The sequence below is a fragment of the Dysidea avara genome, chromosome 8, assembly GCF_963678975.1.
Source record: "Dysidea avara chromosome 8, odDysAvar1.4, whole genome shotgun sequence".
Lineage (NCBI taxonomy): Eukaryota > Metazoa > Porifera > Demospongiae > Dictyoceratida > Dysideidae > Dysidea > Dysidea avara.
Genome location: NC_089279.1, coordinates 14,819,773 through 14,837,655, shown reverse-complemented (window position 1 = coordinate 14,837,655; position 17,883 = coordinate 14,819,773). Strand labels below are relative to the sequence as shown.

Genomic DNA, 17,883 nt, shown 5'->3' with positions numbered 1-17,883 from the left:
GCAGCCCATTGATTTTTCCCTCTAGACAACAAAAAAGTCATAAAACAAAACTTCAAAGAAAATGTAAACAAGTTGGGTTTTCACTCAGTGGGTAACATATTATACATTCAAGAGTACAATTTATTAATTAACTAACAGTGAGACTGGAGATATGTTTCAGATGCAAAGTCTTTCAATCAAAAAATTTCAAGGCTTATAACCACATATTTACAGTATCTTACCTTCATTTTAGCACTTTGTAATAGGTAGAACATAGCAGAATACAAAGCTGAAATGGACACTTGAATTTTAGTAATTGATAGCCGAGGAGCACATTCAGTTAGAATTAGTTATAGAACTTTACGTGGGTGAAATCAAAGGAAAAGTGTACTTTAAATTTCATAAAGTACACTCTCAGCCGGCCAACAGTGGTTCATGACCACAAAGAGTGCTTTATTGCACCGCAAAGAGTGCTTTATTGAATGAATAAAGCACTCTTTGCGGTGCAATAAAGCATTCTTTGTGGGAAATAAAGCACAGTTGCCCACATGCCTTAGTGCAGGCTAATAGCTTGCGGGGCTCACACCAGTATGACTAATCACCCACGCTGGTGAAGGCTGATAGACTCACCGTGCTGAGTGATCAGATCACCCCAGCCAATACGAGTTCTACCACTAGATTGCTTTTATAGACATACCTAAATGCTTCGATGATGGGTGGGAGAAGGTTACATTGCTGTTATGTTTGTTAATGTAAACGGACAATTCCTGGAGATATCATGGAAATATTTCACCATGTGACTCACAATAGAATCGATTGTGGGTTGCGAGCAAAACTTTCCAAAATACGCAATGAACGTCTTCCATGCCAAATTATGCGTGAGTTACTTTATTAAACTAGTTTGTGTGCATTCAGGCTGCTAATAGTTCGTGCAATGCATGTTAATTACGAGTCCTAGTGTATGGCGGAGCTACACGACTAGAAAGTTTCATAAATCATTTAAAGCATAGCCTTGCGTGCTATATGAAAAATAAAGCACTTGGTGCTTGGCCTCGATGCTAATAAAGCACTCGGTTTCGCTTCGTGCTTTATCAGCATCTCGGCTGCACGTCTTGTGCTTAATTTTTCATATAGCACTTGCGGTTATGCTTTAACATATACTTATATGATACAGCTAGTGCCATTCTTTCCTTAGATGTTGTATATGTCTGGCACCATTCTTTCCTGTGTTGTGAACACTTAATACTTACTTCAGTCATGGTTATATTACATATATCTAATCCAAAACAGCCAGCTGTGAAAAAGGGTACAGCCTTCTAAAATACGTAGGCTAGTATGAAAAGATGTGTGTGTAATATCAAAGATGGAGACCAAGAAATGGTTGCAATGATTTTATGTCAATTAATTAGTATAATACCATTGCAGCTATTTCCTGGCCGCCACCTTTGATATCACATCTTTTTCATACTAGCCTTTTTGGAAAGCCATACCATTTTTGACAGCTGGATTAGATAGATATCATTGCCTTTTGCATTTGTATAGCTATGCTGACTTTTGTCTATCTTTTTCTGCCTACAGGTAAGCAGAAGAACTAGATATTAAAAGATATTTGTACTATTATACTTTATTTTGTATGAACTAGTTGGTGAATGTCGCATGAATAAAGGGACCTTGAAACATGTGTGTATGGTTGGTTTTATAACCCACTGACAATTAAACAGATTTCCATTAAGTTTGTACTTTGATAGTTACCTGACACGTGCAAGAAAATTCAACTACTTTGCATGAGCAGTTTAACTGGTAGGTGTGACGACAAATCACAGTGAAGCCAACTGTTTTATTAGAGTATCTTGATTGTGTGACTCTTGGCATAGATCAAGACACACGGTAGTGTGTCGTGCGGCCCAAGAAGCCGGCGTGCCACCCGTGAGTATATTAACAGGAAGAAAGAAAACGCAATTTTCACACCTATGTAGCTCTGTGATCCCTTATCCGATTGAAACCAAATTTGCTAGAGAGGTGCCGGCCAGTAAGGGGAGTCTACACACCAAATTTGAAGAAAATCGCTCCAGCCATTTCCGAGATACGATTGAACAAAATTTCGTTTTAATTTCTTCGTTTTTTTCTTCTTCTACTTCTTCATTTCGCACATTCGCAAAATCCGCCATAAAACACGAATGCGTGCTCGGATCGGGCTGAAATTTGGCACACTTAAAGGGCTCATTAAGGCGGATCTGTGTACCAACTTTGGTAGGAATCCGATGAGCATTCACGGAGTTATGACCGATTATTTGCGTAAAATAAAGTCAAAGGTCTGTCATGCCTACAGGGTAAACTCCTTTGAGGAATCAGTTGAAAATTGATATGTAGATGGAGCAACCATCGTAGGAGTGCCTTTTTGTGGTTTGAAAGGAATCGGGATAAAGACTACGGAGATATGACACAAAACCCTACCTGTGTCAAAATTACGCAATCGATTTTTATGAATAAAAAACTATTAGTTTTCGTATCTACCAGGCAAACCGCTTAGAGCAATGAGCTGAAAATCAGTATGTAGCTGGAATAATCATCATAGAAAGTCCTTGCAGTAGTACAGAAGAATCGGATTACAAACCACTGAGTTATGATTCGAAAGGCAACTACGTGTAGCAAATGCGAGATCGAGATACTCTAATAGAACAGTCACCCTAATAAAACATTCAGCTGCATTTATAATTTACTCAATTATAATACATTGCAAATTATTCTGTAGGGAATTCAGTTACAAACAAGTCACCCTGTAGTCAGATCAGCCAGAAGAAAGTACCTAATAGAGAGTTCAGCTACAAAGAAACCATCATGTAGAGAGTTCAGCTCAAACAAATTGCCCTGTAGAGAGATCAGCTAGAAGAAGTTACCTTGTAGAGAGTTCAGTTACAAAGAAACAATCATGCAAAGTGTTCAGCTACAAACAAATCACCCAGTAGAAAGTTCCGCTATGAACAGATCATACTGTAGAGAGTTCAGCTACAAACAAATCACCCTGTAGAGAGTTCAGTTACAAAGAAACCACCATGTAGAGGGTGCAGCTGCAAAAAAATCTATCACTCTGTAGAGAGTTCAGCTAGAAGAAGTCACCTTGTAGAGAGTTCAACTGCAAATAAATCATCCTGTAGAGAAATCAGCTGCAAACAAATCACTTGTAGAGAGTTCAGCTAGAAACAAGTCACCCTGTAGAGAGATCAGCTAGAAACAAGTCACCCTGTATAGAGTTCAGCTAGAAGAAGTCACATTGTAGAGAGTTCAGCTACAATGAAACTCCCATGTAGAGAGTTCAGCTGCAAACAAATCACCCTGTAGAGAACTCAGCTACAAACAAATATGCCCTGTAAAAAGATCAGCTAGAAGAAGTTATCTTGTAGAGAGTTCAGCTACAACGAAACCTCCATGTAGAGAGTTCAGCTACAAATAAATCACTTGTAGAGAGTTCAGCTAGAAACAAGTCACCCTGTAGAGAGATCAGCTAGAAACAAGTCACCTTGTAGAGAGTTCAGCTAGAAGAAGTCACATTGTAGAGAGTTCAGCTGCAAAGAAGCTACCATGTAGAGAGTTCAGCTGCAAACAAATCACCCTGTAGAGAACTCAGCTACGAACAAATCGCCCTGTAGAAAGATCAGCTATAAGAAGTTACCTTGTAGGGAGTTCAGCTACGAACAGATCACCCTGTAGAGAGTTCAGCTACAAACAAATCACCCTGTAGAGACTTCAGTTGCAAAGAAACCAACATGTAGAGAGTTCAGCTGCAAAAATATCAATCACTCTGTAGAGAGTTCAGCTAGAAGAAGTCATCCTGTAGAGAGATCACCTAGAAGTATCACCTTGTAGAGAGTTCAGCTACAAACAAATCACCTGTAGAGAGTTCAGCTACAAACAAATCACCCTGTAGAGAGATCAGCTAGAAGAAGTCACCTTGTACAGAGTTCAGCTATAAAGAAACCACCATGTAGAGAACTCAGCTACAAACAAATCGCCCTGTAGAAAGATCAGCTAGAAGAAGTTACCTTGTAGGAATTTCAGCTACAAACAAATCACCCTGTAGAGAGTTCAGCTACAAAGAAATCATCATGTAGAGAGTTCAGCTGCAAACAAATCATCCTGTAGAGAGTTCAGCTATGAAAAGATCAAGCTGTAGAGAGTTCAGCTAGAAGAAGTCACCTTTTACAGAGTTCAGCTACAAAGCAACCACAATGTAGAGAGTTCAGCTGCAAACACATCACCCTGTAGAGAATTCAGCTACAAACAAATCGCCCTGTAGAGAGACCAGCTAGAAACAAGTCACCCTGTAGGCAGATCAGCTAGAAGACGTTACCTTGTAGAGAGTTCAGCTGCAAACAAATCACCCTGTAGAGAATTCAACTACAAACAGATAACCCTGCAGAGAGTTCAGCTAGAGTCAAGTCACCCTGTAGAGAGAATCCTGTAAAGAGTTCATCTATGTACAAACAGATCACCCTGTAGAGAGTTCAGCTACATTTCAAGTCACCCAGTAGAGAGGTCAGCTGCAAATTATCCTGTGGGGATTAATTGACATGTAATAAATATATGCTCTCTTTTTATATTATGAACTCTTGATATATGCATTATATATATAATTTGTACATTTACTGATAAAATCAGAATGAGTTAAAGTATATTTATAAAATCTGCTTCATCTTTTTCTTTTTCCTGTGGTAAAGAAAAATGTATAGGTTAAAAAGCCCCAAAGCTGGCCATAGGCCAGCTTTGGGGTTATGGCCAGCTTTGGGGTATACAAATACAAAAAGAAGTGAAATCTAATCAAAAACAGCCAAGCTGTAAAAAAAGGAGTGCAGCCCTTGAAAAGGCTATGGTGAAAAAAGATGTGAAATCCAAGGTGGCGGCCAAGAAATGGCTGTGATGGTAGGTTAATGGTAAAAATTTTAATAACGACAATTCAGGTGAATTTTGTGCCAATTGACCAAGCGGCACCAAATTCACCTGAAGTGTTGTTATTAAAATTTTTACCATTAACCTACCATCACAGCCATTTCTTGGCCGCCACCTTGGATTTCACATCTTTTTTCACCATAGCCTTTTCAAGGGCCGCACTCTTTTTTTACAGCTTGGCTGTTTTTGATTAGATAATATATACTACATACCCAGGATTGCACACTGCTAATTATCAAAGGAACAGTCCATGTTGTACTTGTTAACACTTTTTCTTTGTTAGTTTACCACATAAGTGCTATACTATATAGGCGACATAGTATTGGAGTTCTACAGTATCATATCTGCTACCCTCTACGGTTCCAACAAATTCTAATATTGAACTAATCGAAGGTGGTAGATTGGCATGAGTTGAGTATAGTAAGTTTGCATTGAGCTGAATCCTGGGTTGTTAATTAAGAAGCCATATAAGATCAAAGGCTTTAAACATGATTTTCGTGACGTATTTATTTGTAAGCTCAGGTTACGGGCATGCACTTAATTATTGAAAATATGGCGTCCAGTGCAGCATCAGCAAATGTAGAGCAAAACCCTCTTACAAAGAGGTCAAACAGCCAAACAAAGTATCTACTTATGAAACTACGGGAATACTTTAAGCAAGAAGCAAAGAAGTGTAAATTTTCCGTCAACATCAAGGAGAGAATCTCGAAGGCCACCGGTAATCCTTCTTTGCTGGGTTATGGCATACATTATGCCATGCAGGGATTTCAAAGACGTCCATTGTAAGAGTTAGAATGGAGTACCACAAGAAAGGCGGTTTGTCTATGCCAAGAAAAAGGTACAAAAAGCACTTTGCACAAGCCTGCTCGATTGTAATCGTCAGGTACAAACGTTCACGAATCCGCATTGATGCAGATAGTTTCGCTTAAGAATGATGGTGTTTTCTCTAGGGATAGAACATACTTTAAAGAGTGTAGAGGGATATGGGATTTAAGTACAAGATGATTAATGACGAGTTAGCATTGCAACAGTTTGTACTTTAATGTCACTACACATATACACAGGGTATGCTATGAGCAGCCCTGCATAGTCCATCAGCATCGTAAATATTAAAGACGAATGAGGTACAACAGAACTGAAAGAAGACCAGTTGTGTACTTGTATGAGACTTGGGCAATGAAAAACTTCTAGAGCAATTCCTTATCCAAATCAGCAGTGATAGTGAAAGTGGCGATAGTGGTATTTCCACTAACAGCAGCGGGTCCAAGTCTTCTTCTGGGCTTACTTTATCTGATGTAAGATTGCTTGATATTTGCAGCATTGGTGTTAAAACTTGATGTTATTCCCCATGAGTCATCGGGTAGCTGGGATTAAACTCTGTTAAGTATATGAAAATACAGGTGAAGTGTAAGTGTGTGCATTTTAATAAAAAAATAGTATTGCTTTATTATGCTAGCAGAAGTTGAACATACCATCCCTTGTATATTTGATCAGTGCAGGAGTGTTTGGAAGTCACTACAGGTACTATCAGCCCAAATTCATACACACAGTATTATTTCAGTCGTTGAAACTTTTAGAGTATTGTGGAATGTGACTTCAAAAACAAAATGCTGGCTGGAAAAGCTGTGTGTACATGTGTGGCGAAGTGATGAGAAAAGGATTAAAATGACAAATTGACTAAATGGGAATAGAAGATGATGGGCAGCTGTGTGGTAAATGTGATGTAAAATATATGTTGTTTGGCTCACTTGCAGGTACACCAATGCTGCGTAACAGATTTTGAGCTGTTGTAATTTGGGATTTTCCTCTTTTAGAGGCTGGAGAAGTTTCTTCCCTTAACATAAGTAGGCCACTTATCTTCTAAATACAATTCAACAGTGGCTCCAGCTCTTCTACTCATGCAACTCTGTTTTACACATACAAAAACTGTTTTATTTAAGTGTATTACAGCCTCTTACATAACAGATGATGAAATCATGCGTGTTGAGGGCGGGAGTGTGACATCTAGTTTCGCCACAAACATGTGTCAACATGAACATCAAAGGACCACACTTTAGGGGCTTCTCCATTGAAAAAGTATGCCGAAACTTTACAGTGTCATAACTGGAGTGTCTTACATTCGAATGAAGTGCTTTAATATATTTTTAGCGGATTGAGAAGTGCTACGTATCGAGCAATACAGGAGGCCCGTGCAATGCAGCAATCATAAGTTATTAATCATTTTTGAGGATTCAGCTCAACGCGAACGTACTATAGTACAATAATGGTATCTGCTCTGTGTAGCTTGGAAGGTGTTTGGGGCTCTCAGTTTTTGTTAAATAGCTAAAGATGTTACTTATTATGAAACTGTTTGCTGAGTGGATACAGACAGATGGTTTCAGATAGGCATAACAATTTTGTAGTCTGGTTTTCAGAGTGTGATGAAATAATTGGTGGTGACATATCACAAAGTTCGGGGCTTATTAAATCACTCTTACAATACACATGCTATTTCAAACATTTCTCTGGAAATTCAGTCTAATGAGAGGTGTTCTAGTGTATCCATTTGCTGACTACTAAACAATGAAGAGGTTAAATCGTTCATATTACTAAAACCCACAAGGAGGCGGCCAGTTGTACAGGAAATGTTCACAATAACTAATGGAACACCGTATATTGAAATACAACACGGAGTGTATGTGTTGACAAGCATTAACGAATTTGGTACACAATCTCAGTTACATAGTATATAAATATCTATGGTATATGTTTGGTATGTAGCCTGGTTATTAATTTGTAGTACTCTAATAGAGCACATTTTTTCTGAACAATTTTCTAATAGAGCGTTCATGTTTCTAAGCACTTATAATGCATCGCGCATAGAATGTCCTAGAACAACCCATGGATAGAGCTATGAAATCAAACTAGAATTAACATTTATAAGGTAGAAATTAATTAAGTGATGATGAGCAACTGACAGCAAAGGCAGAGTGGTAAAGGACTTAAATGTGCAGGTGTGGGGGTACCTGGTTCTAACCCTTTGATGTTTTTCATGCACATTTCTTTTTCTTACTTCTCAGTGACCAAAAGGTCCATGTTATATATGATGTTAGCCTAGTTCCTTAGCTGTTTCTGTTAGTAGTTTACCCTGCAGGCATGACAAAAAAATCGCATTTGCACTTTTGGAAAATTGCTTGTAACTTTGCTCCACTTCTACTAATCTGTACACATATGGAAAATAAAGGTGCTATAATTATGCTCTTTACACCCTCCAAACTTGAAAAGGATCCATTAAGGTTTGTGTGAGTTATGGCTATTTTGTGAGTGTTACAAAAAGAATACTAATGGCAGAAGGAGAAAAATATAAAGAAAATAAGTTTTGAAGGCATGTATCTCAATAATCACTGGACAGATTCAGCTTAAATTTGAAATAGAAGATACCCCACCCAGATGGATTTTTGGATATTAGCAATTACTGAGGCACAAAGTTGTGAAAATAGCATTTTCTTGGTTCCTGTAAAAAACAAACTTGTCTGTCGCACGCCCAAATGCATTGGCTTTTCTTGGTTGTATGACACAGTAATGTGTGTCCTGATTAAAGAGCTATATGATTGCAGCAACATTGAAACAATGTCACTACTGCTGACCCAGATGATCTGCAGACCCAGACAGCAATCTGGTTCAGACCCAGATGTTACTCAGTTTAATTAAAACTTAGGAATGAGCCAAGAGCTATATATATGTTTGGGTGCTTGACTAGCGTGTTAAGTACAAGGATAGTTATATGAAAACTAAACAGGTGAGGTTAATTAATAATCAGTCAGTGAGTGTGGTTCAATGTGAATTTGCAGATGGCAAGAAAACTTTCCTGTAAATGGGTGTGGCTTTGTGGATACCTACAAACTTCAACACACCGTACTGATAAATTAGTGTGGCTCCACGTAAACCTGCAGACAAATATGGATTCAAATCTAGATAAGTGGGCGTGGCTCATGAAAGATGCTGGGTTACAGCAGGACTAGACTATGGCACATTAATGCACTTCAATATTGTCCAACTAATTAACCACCCTTCCACTACACCTAGCTCTACAGGTTTTTATTCAACACCATAGAGCTGTACAGTCACATACAGCCATCCCCAAGTTGCCCCAGGTTGACCAGTGCTCTATTAAAGCCCCAGATGGCTTGTAAGGCTCACCAGGAAAAGCAGCCAGCAGAAGCAGACCACTCAAGCCTGGCTGATTTTGACAGTGAAATTTGATAGTATCTTCATGTAATTTTGTGTTTGTGGTGAAAAATCAAATTTTTTCTGCATTCAAAGTTGTTAATTAATTTGACTGTTATCTGCAACAAAACACTGGTGCATTTTTATTCACACTATGACAGAGCTACACAACTAAACATGCTGAAAAATTGTGGTCTTGTCCTAAGAATAAAACTACAATGTTAAGCTTAATAAATTTCATCAAAGCAGGTTAAGTATTTGCAAGGTCATATTAGGGTACAAATCAATTTGGTACAATAACTTTGACTCCTTAATAAGAATATAGTTACCTCTTTACAGTAGAATTCATGATACACACAGAGCCATATCATCATCCTAATGTTTGATATTCTTTCATCACTCTTGTCTTTATTAATAAGCCTACCAATTCATATGCAAAGGACAAAAATATTCAGTTGGATTCAAATACATCAAGTTTACACACCGTTTAAATTTTGTTTCCTTTCGTGGAGAAGGATTATCTGCAATACTAAGGAGTTGGCTGCATATTTCCTTATGTAGTGAAGTAATCATTGGAAAAGCAGTTCGACTGCCCAGAACAAATGGAAACAAGTGACTTGTTGATACAAAAGTCTACAGAAAAATAAAACTTATATAATGGTACTTTTATATGTGTGTTTGTACATGCATAATATGTGTGTATATGTGACCGGAGTTGCAAAAAGGAATCTTCCACACACAGCCAATTCTATGAACTTGGAAGATCATAACTTTGTTCAAGAAAGATACAAACCTGAAATTTCTCCATCCGTTAACCTATGTTGGTGCTCACTACTGTCCAACTTTCAAGGCAATAACTTATTCCAATCTGAAGTTATGAATTGCCAAAGTTCGTAAATTGGATGTGTGTGGAAGACCCTATGCATAGATGCATGTATTTATGTGTGTGTGTATGAATGTTTGTATGAATGTTTGTATGTATGTATGTATGTATGTATGTATGTATGTATGTATGTATGTATGTATGTATGTATGTATGTATGTATGTATGTATGTATGTATGTATGTATGTATGTATGTATGTATGTATGTATGTATGTATGTATGTATGTATGTATGTATGTATGTATGTATGTATGTATGTATGTATGTATGTATGTATGTATGTATGTATGTATGTATGTATGTATGTATGTATGCATCAAACGGTACGGTCGTACCGTTTAAGTAGGAATCCATGTGAAATTTTCGCGTGCCGCCCAAAATCGCGCCTTTAAAAATCATCCTAGAGATATCTTACGAGACGAAAATCGCCTTTACGGAATAGTACTAGTCCATATAATACATAAAACAGCATTAAATACAACAAAACGCTTACAGGTGGCCGGATACAGAATTTTAAAAATCGCCAAAACTTTGAATTTTAGACTGACTGCCTAACTGCCTGACTGATCACAGTCGCAAACCTAGAGGCCAAACGAAGCAGTGCACGGCAACCATTTTACACAACACTAGCAAACTCACCAGTGGGATGTGCCTTTTGGGGTTCCGATGAGTGTGTGCCCTCTGCGCCTTGTCTTTTCTTTTATCTTCAATCAGGCTGCTTGTCTTCTTCTTCATCCAACGAAACCATATCGAGGCGTTAATTTTCTGTATCAACACTTTCTTTAAGCAGCATAATAGATGCCACAAGATTATTTAAGGCGCTTAGACTCCGCTACTGTACAGAGGAATACCGTACGCAAGGAAATTTTGACGTAAGAAAAATTTGACGAATTCAGACTTCAGCAGATTTGACGAATAAAATGTTGACGAAAATCAAGAAATTGTAGGCAAAACCTGTGCTTTTAAGGGCGCTTATAAACATATTTTGATGAATTTAAATTTGACGAATTAAACTGATTCGTCAAATTCGTCAAATTTTTTTGACGTCAAAATTTCCTTGCGTACGGTAGATTATATTCCTTACTGATATAATCTATGACGGAGGGTACTGTATGGAGGTACTGGTACTAGCTAGATAGCTTCACGATGGGTCACAAGACCACGCCCATTCTTCATTCTACGCATTATCGATCTACCAATTAAAACCACAATGACACACCCCTTTTGCGCTAGCTGTATTTCAGTGACCACACACCTTTAATTTGGAAGGTTGACTCGACATGCTCTATAATTGATTGAAACCACGCCCCTTTTTGGGCAAGCGCACATTTTGCAGGCTGCCTCGAGATACTCTAACACAGCAGTCACCCTAATAGAACAGTCACATGTTTATAGCTAGCTGTATGCTTTAACAAAAAACTAAACAAACTAGTATATTAAAAATTATAAATTTGAAAATAAAGTAGGAATCCAAGCAATAAAAAGTAGCGAAACAAGAGAAGAACGATGGTAGCCATTACAGCATAGCTCAGTGGGAAATTCCTACTTTGGCATTGAACACAAAATAATGGCTATATCATGCCAAAGTAGGGATTTCCCACCGAGCTATGCTGTAATGGCTACCATCGTTCTTCTCTTGTTTCGCTACTTTTTATTGCTTGGATTCCTACTTTATTTTCAAATTTATAATTTTTAGTATACTAGTGTATGTATGTATGTATGTATGTATGTATGTATGTATGCATGTATGTATGTATGTATGCAAGCATGTATGTATGCATGCATGCATGCATGTATGTATGCATGCATGCATGTATGTATGCATGCATGCATGTATGTATGTATGTATGTATGTAACTATGTATGTATGTATATATGTATGTATGTATGTACATGTGTATATATGTATGTATGCAAATACATACATACATATGTATGTTAGTAAGTTTGCATGTATATCAGTGTAACATTCCAAGGATGTAAATTTCCAGCAATCCCTTTGAATTATTATGGAGGGACAGTTTTAAAAAAATCTATATTTCATAATTCTAAACTTAGGATTCTATTTTGTAGTGTGTAGAACATACGTAATAATGCTTAACCAGTGATATAATTCTAAATAATAATTCTAATTCTAAGTAATAATTCTAATTCTAAGGAAGCTGATCAAAATAATATAATTATTGTAATAAACAGCTAGGAAAAATTAACTACTTATTATGGTCACTTAGTTACAAGAGTAAGATACCTGGCATCTAGTGCTACCCAGTAGGAACATTCTTTTAAAATCTTACCAATTGTCTGTGCCTGTGTGCATGAATGCATGCATATTCGCTGCAACATAATTTTACATAGTGATATGTGTACACCTTTGCAGACACAAATAACATTAATATAAATACCTTCAATTCTTCTTTAATATATCTGAAACAGTTAAAATGTTCCCACCATCTTTTATTCTCTTCAGACAGCAAATTTAATACACCACGTGGACCATGCCATCTCTTCATTAAATGCATCAGCAAAGTGTTATAATGTGATGTATCTTTGACCAATGAATTAATGACTTCAGACATTTTCAGAAGCTATATACAAGTAAACACAAACGTGGTATATCCACAGTATAACAGTGCATGTCATACTATAGCTAATTTAGCACACAGCATGTAAAGTCATAATACATACATATTTTAAGTGAATTTCGTTACTATCCATGTGAAAGTTATTCACAATGGCCTCAAGCAGTACTTCAATCAGAGCCTGTCTTTCTATGTGAAGTAGAAGCTTTTCAGCATTGCTGTCTGTCTCAAATAGTTTCTAAACAGAAAATCAGCATAATAATAATAATATAGTTATCATGCAAACATATGTATAAACAAGCAACAAAGCTTAACCTTATCGGTTATGTCGATTAATGTAACTAATTGCGATGGATTATATTGACAGGACTGTAGTCTCTCCAGTACAGTATAGAAGTACAGATGGGTTAGTCTCTGCTGCATCAAAGGATTCTACACAGCTAAGTCACAACATCAACAAACAAATACATTCACTGACCTTGCTTGCTTGAGCTTGTGTGAGATAAACTGGAACATACTCACTTGGAATAACTTGAGCCGGAATGGCTTCTGTACACTGATCCAAAATAGTTTCACCAATATACATACGAAACTATAGAAAATAATAAAATGTGTATCCATACTTTCAGGAGCACATGGAACATTCTACAAGAACAAACACACACATATGTAACACTGAAAGCATTACTATAAAAATGATGAACAATTTTACATAATGTCTGCTGAAACTTAAGTTAAACTGCACAAAGTCCAACAGCAATTTTAGAGACCCCAGGACATTGTAGGTATAGGTAAGGTTATCCACAAATTAAATATTAAAGTCATAGGCTGAAATAATTAATTTTGGGTGACCGAGTTGCTATAAATTGCATGGAAATTGTCAGCCAACACATTTGTAAGAAAATTTTCAAATGAACAGGGTAGTAGCTACAATGTACAGTAGGCAGGTGAGGCAGATGCTTCAGATGATAAAGCTAAAATGCTTCCAATAAGTTACTATTTCCTTGACTGACTCACTAACTCATTGCCTGCCAGACACCAGACAGCATAACTCGAATAACGGATAAGACTATGGGCTTGATTTGTTCACTGTTCGATGTCACTTCAACCTGACTGGTGCCTTTTAGCCTATTTGTATGTATAATGTACACATCATGGAGTGTCCAATTTCTTCTTTCTGACACCACAAGTTGTTGATTAATGGTAGCCAGTGCATGGTGGCTTCCCTTCACATTTGTACTGAAAATTATTTGTATTTTCTGTACTGACTGGATTGATCACAGAGGCACTTCTTGTAACGTCTTTCACTGTGTAACAAGCCAAACATAGCTGAAAATGAAGTGTAATGGCTACTTCACTTTTCTGTAACTGATAGTTGTGGTGTGCATTCAGATGAAACATAAATGCAGCACCATTCTTTCTTTTGATGCAGTATGCACTGTTACTCCAGTCATATTAGAAAAATTTAAACAAACACATAAAAGGAAAAATAGGAATTTTAAGGATCATAGCCATAACAATTAGTGAAACAAGGGAGGCTGCCAACATTTGCAACCCCAACTCAGTCACGGGTAGAGAGACTGAAGTAGGAATTAAGTGTCCACTGGCATATCTTTCTTCACTGCTTTTATGGCTATCAAACTTTCAAAAAATCTTAATTTTTTCTTCTACTTGTTTGTAATACTCTAATAGGGCACTCCTTTTCCCGTACTTCTAAATTCTAATAGAACGCACATAGAATATTCTAGAACAATCTATTGATAGATTTAAATTTTTAGGTATTATTGAGTAGATTGTAGCTAGAATTCTCATTTATGAAGTAGAAATTAAGTGAGGTGGACAGCCGTGATAGCAGCAGTTTTGTGATTAAGCATTTGGGTGTTCAATATGGAGGTCTCTGGTTCAAACACTGGTAAACTTTTTGACATTTATCACACACTGTTTTATCCCACAGTGACTGTTCTATTTCTTTCATAGTTTCTTGGTCGCACGCCTCACTACCGTGTGTCTTGACCTCCTATTCTCATTAATACATTCCAAGCATCTCAAAAAGCATCGGATTTCTTTGATTAGAGTATCTCAACCTCAAGATTTACACTAGGATCATTTTTCTTTGTAATGCAATTTCTTTTAAACCACAATAGGTTTAAGCTATGCATAATATTACAATGTTTAGTGAAATAAAAAGAGCGTGATTTTCAAGTTATTATACTGTACATTAGCACTGTGTAATTTATTAGGGATCATGGAGGTTTGGGTTTTTCTAGCCAAAAGTATCACCAAACAACCAGCTTCATAATATCATCCTGGTGCCTTGGCAGTATTGGTATAATCAAGCCCAAAAGTGCCTCTGTAGATCCCTAAATGCTTCCAATAGATTGTAAAAAATTTAAAAAAAATTCAATGGAATTTTCTACTGATAACTGCCTGATGCATTCAGGCAAGTGTAACTCAATAATGGCTAAGACTATGGGATTAATTTTTTTGCTGTTCAACATCACTTCAGCCCAACAAGTGGCTTTTGGCATGCCACAGTATGTACAATGCACACATCATAGACTTACGTTTGTCCTCTTTGTGTACCATTGTTTTTTTGACATCCCACGGTGTTGATCATGACAGCACAATGGCTTCTTTATGTTTGTAAATGAAAATTGTCATATTATCCATGGTAACTGCAGAGACATTTCATTCATTAGTAGCACTGAAATGGACTGAACATAGCTGAAAGTGAAGCACTTATGAGGCCACTTCACTTTCGAGTTAGTAATTGAGTAAATGATAGTTGGGGCACATGAATTGTCCATATTCTTCATGGTGACTGGATTGCTTGCAGAGATGTTTCTCCTACTGTTTTATTTTTTTATTAAGGCTTTACAGCACAAGTGCTGAAGGTTTGTAAGACACCTGGTCCTACAACCTTGTTATATAAAGTATGTTCAAAAAGTTGGAGAAAGGAGAAAAATGCATCCATCTGATTTATGCTTGAACACTTACAGGTGGTCAGGATGTTTTCTCCCTGTTAATTTCATGTATTTGTATCCATAAGAATTTTAGAGAGTGACTTATTATCTCTAAGTACCCCATGTTGAACTAAATGGACATTGTTTTATTGTTCTTCATTTGTAGCACTGTGTAACACAACTTCACTTCCAAGTCAGTAATTGGGGCATGTGTTCTAACTCAACATTAACTCTTATGCCATCCTTTCTTTTGATGTGTATTTATGGGTTTGCCAGTCATAGTAAACAAACAAGTACAAGAAAAAATTAAGATAAAAAGTAGGGAAACAGGTAAGGATGCCTACACGTGCAGATATACTGGTGGACATTTTAATGCAATTTATTGCAACGCAATAAATTGAAGTTAACATGCCTTGGTGCGGGTGTAGAATGGATACAGTGCAAATCGACGTACCATACCATAGTAAATGAAGCCAGCATCCTTTAGTGATAAACTAGTCTTTCGAGTAAAGTAATGAAATTCAGCAACACAGAATCCATGAGATGACTGTAAGGTCCATTAGAGAGGCATTGTATATTAGCAAAGTAGCCCAGTGCTAGCACCACAAACTGAAATCAATGCTTTTGTTTCAGGTAAAATTTGAACCAATCTTGTAGGATACATGAAATGTAATGACATCATAATGATTCATTGTAATAAACTGGCTTGACAGGTTTGAGATCACGAGATCATACCATAGTGCATGGAGTGTTCGCGAACAGAAAAATGTTTTCTCTCCCTCCCACCCAAACCCATGCATTAAGTATATGTGCCAGTGCATATATTGTTGCATGTGCTTTGTACGGTTGTCCACATATAAAAAAATAAAAATTGAATAAAATAAAAATTGAACCTTTGTATGTATAACTTAATATTGAGCTTAGATACACATATGTGACTGGATATACGAAAACTGTTCTTATCGCCAAAGACAGGAAGTTTGATTTTTTCACACAAACACAAAGCTTCTTGAATGCACTATCAAGTTTCACTGTCACAGTCGACTAGAGTAAAGTGGTCTGCTTTTGCTGGCTACTTTTTTAAAGCACAGTAGCGAGCCGTACGAGTGGTCTGGGCTCTTGACGGAGCCCTGGCCAACCAGGAGATGGTTGTGTGTGGCTGTACAGCTCTGTGGTGTTGGACAATGACCTGTGCTGTAAATTTCCTTTCATTTTAGCCAGCTCTGAGCCCTGAATGGCCCATAACTTGGCCTAATTCATCCCAACACGTTCCTTTTCAATTTTTGAACACCATCTTGCCCGCTTTCCAGGGCCCCCACCTCCCAGGGCCCCCACCTCCCACCCTTTTTTCAGCTCACCTGATACAGTCAACCTCGGTTTAAAAACTATCTAAAATGGCGGGAAACTTAGCTGTTGACTACTTCTTCAGTGGATGATCAGGAAGGTAAGAAATTGTTGTAAAACGTGTGAAAATTTGGTATGTGTAGATACCACCAATGGCCAGCTACAACACTCTGAATATTTAAAACCGATGTTTCTCGATACTTTGAAATGGGCGATAAGACCAGTTTTCCCAGAGACAGTCACATATATAGTTAAACGGCAACTGAGGACCAAGGGCAGGTGGATGAAGTGCTAATTATCTGTGCATGGCCAAACCAAACCAATTACGCTACATTTAACTTATTCATTGGTTGCTGCTATCATGTTGTGTTGCTATGCATATATGGTGTGTTGCTGCAATCTTGTACTAATTGGAACACATATTTGCTTCGTGGTCAACTGTAAATCCAGTTATGCCATATCCACAATGCTTGTCTGCGTGGCTTGTGCAAAAGTTATTACACCCTACTCCAACAATTTCCTCAGTTTCCCTTTCCCCAAAGTACCTGTGTATAGATGAATGTTATTTGTGTTTTGTGTTGTTATGTATATTTATGGCAATGGTGCAATGTTATGTGGTAGATATTTGCATGAGTGTTTGTTTGTTTGGTGTTGTTGCATACACTTTATGGCTTTGTGGAAAAAGTTATTATGGTTAGAACTAGGAAAAAGTAGGCAATAGAGCTAGGTGCGGTGGAAGGATGGTGTGTATAGCTAGGAAAACATTATGCAGTCGTGTCTATTTTGTATGCACACATACTAAATACATGGTAAGTGGTGATTGTACCCCGGGGGTGTGCACTGCTCAAATATGCCGAGTGCACACTGCCCCGGGGTGCTTCCACACCAATCAGCATGTTAATTCCTAATTCAGTCATGGGTATAGACTGAATTAGGAATTAGATATCTACTAGTACATCTGCAGTTGTAGGCAACCTCCTTTG

The 17,883-nt window shown here is 37.4% G+C and overlaps 1 protein-coding gene across 1 annotated transcript in view; it reads right to left on the bottom strand.

Annotated features, from left to right (window-relative positions):
- LOC136263050 (uncharacterized) overlaps positions 1–17,883 on the bottom strand; it is a 308,373-nt gene that overhangs the window by 37,876 nt on the left and 252,614 nt on the right. The window contains exons 69-74 of the mRNA XM_066057501.1: positions 13,072–13,185; positions 12,909–13,025; positions 12,700–12,831; positions 12,417–12,599; positions 9,614–9,762; positions 9,459–9,549 (exon numbers count right to left, since the gene is read on the bottom strand). Of these exons, the coding sequence (XP_065913573.1) occupies positions 9,459–9,549; positions 9,614–9,762; positions 12,417–12,599; positions 12,700–12,831; positions 12,909–13,025; positions 13,072–13,185 (786 nt within the window). The remainder of the gene's footprint in view (positions 1–9,458; positions 9,550–9,613; positions 9,763–12,416; positions 12,600–12,699; positions 12,832–12,908; positions 13,026–13,071; positions 13,186–17,883) is intronic.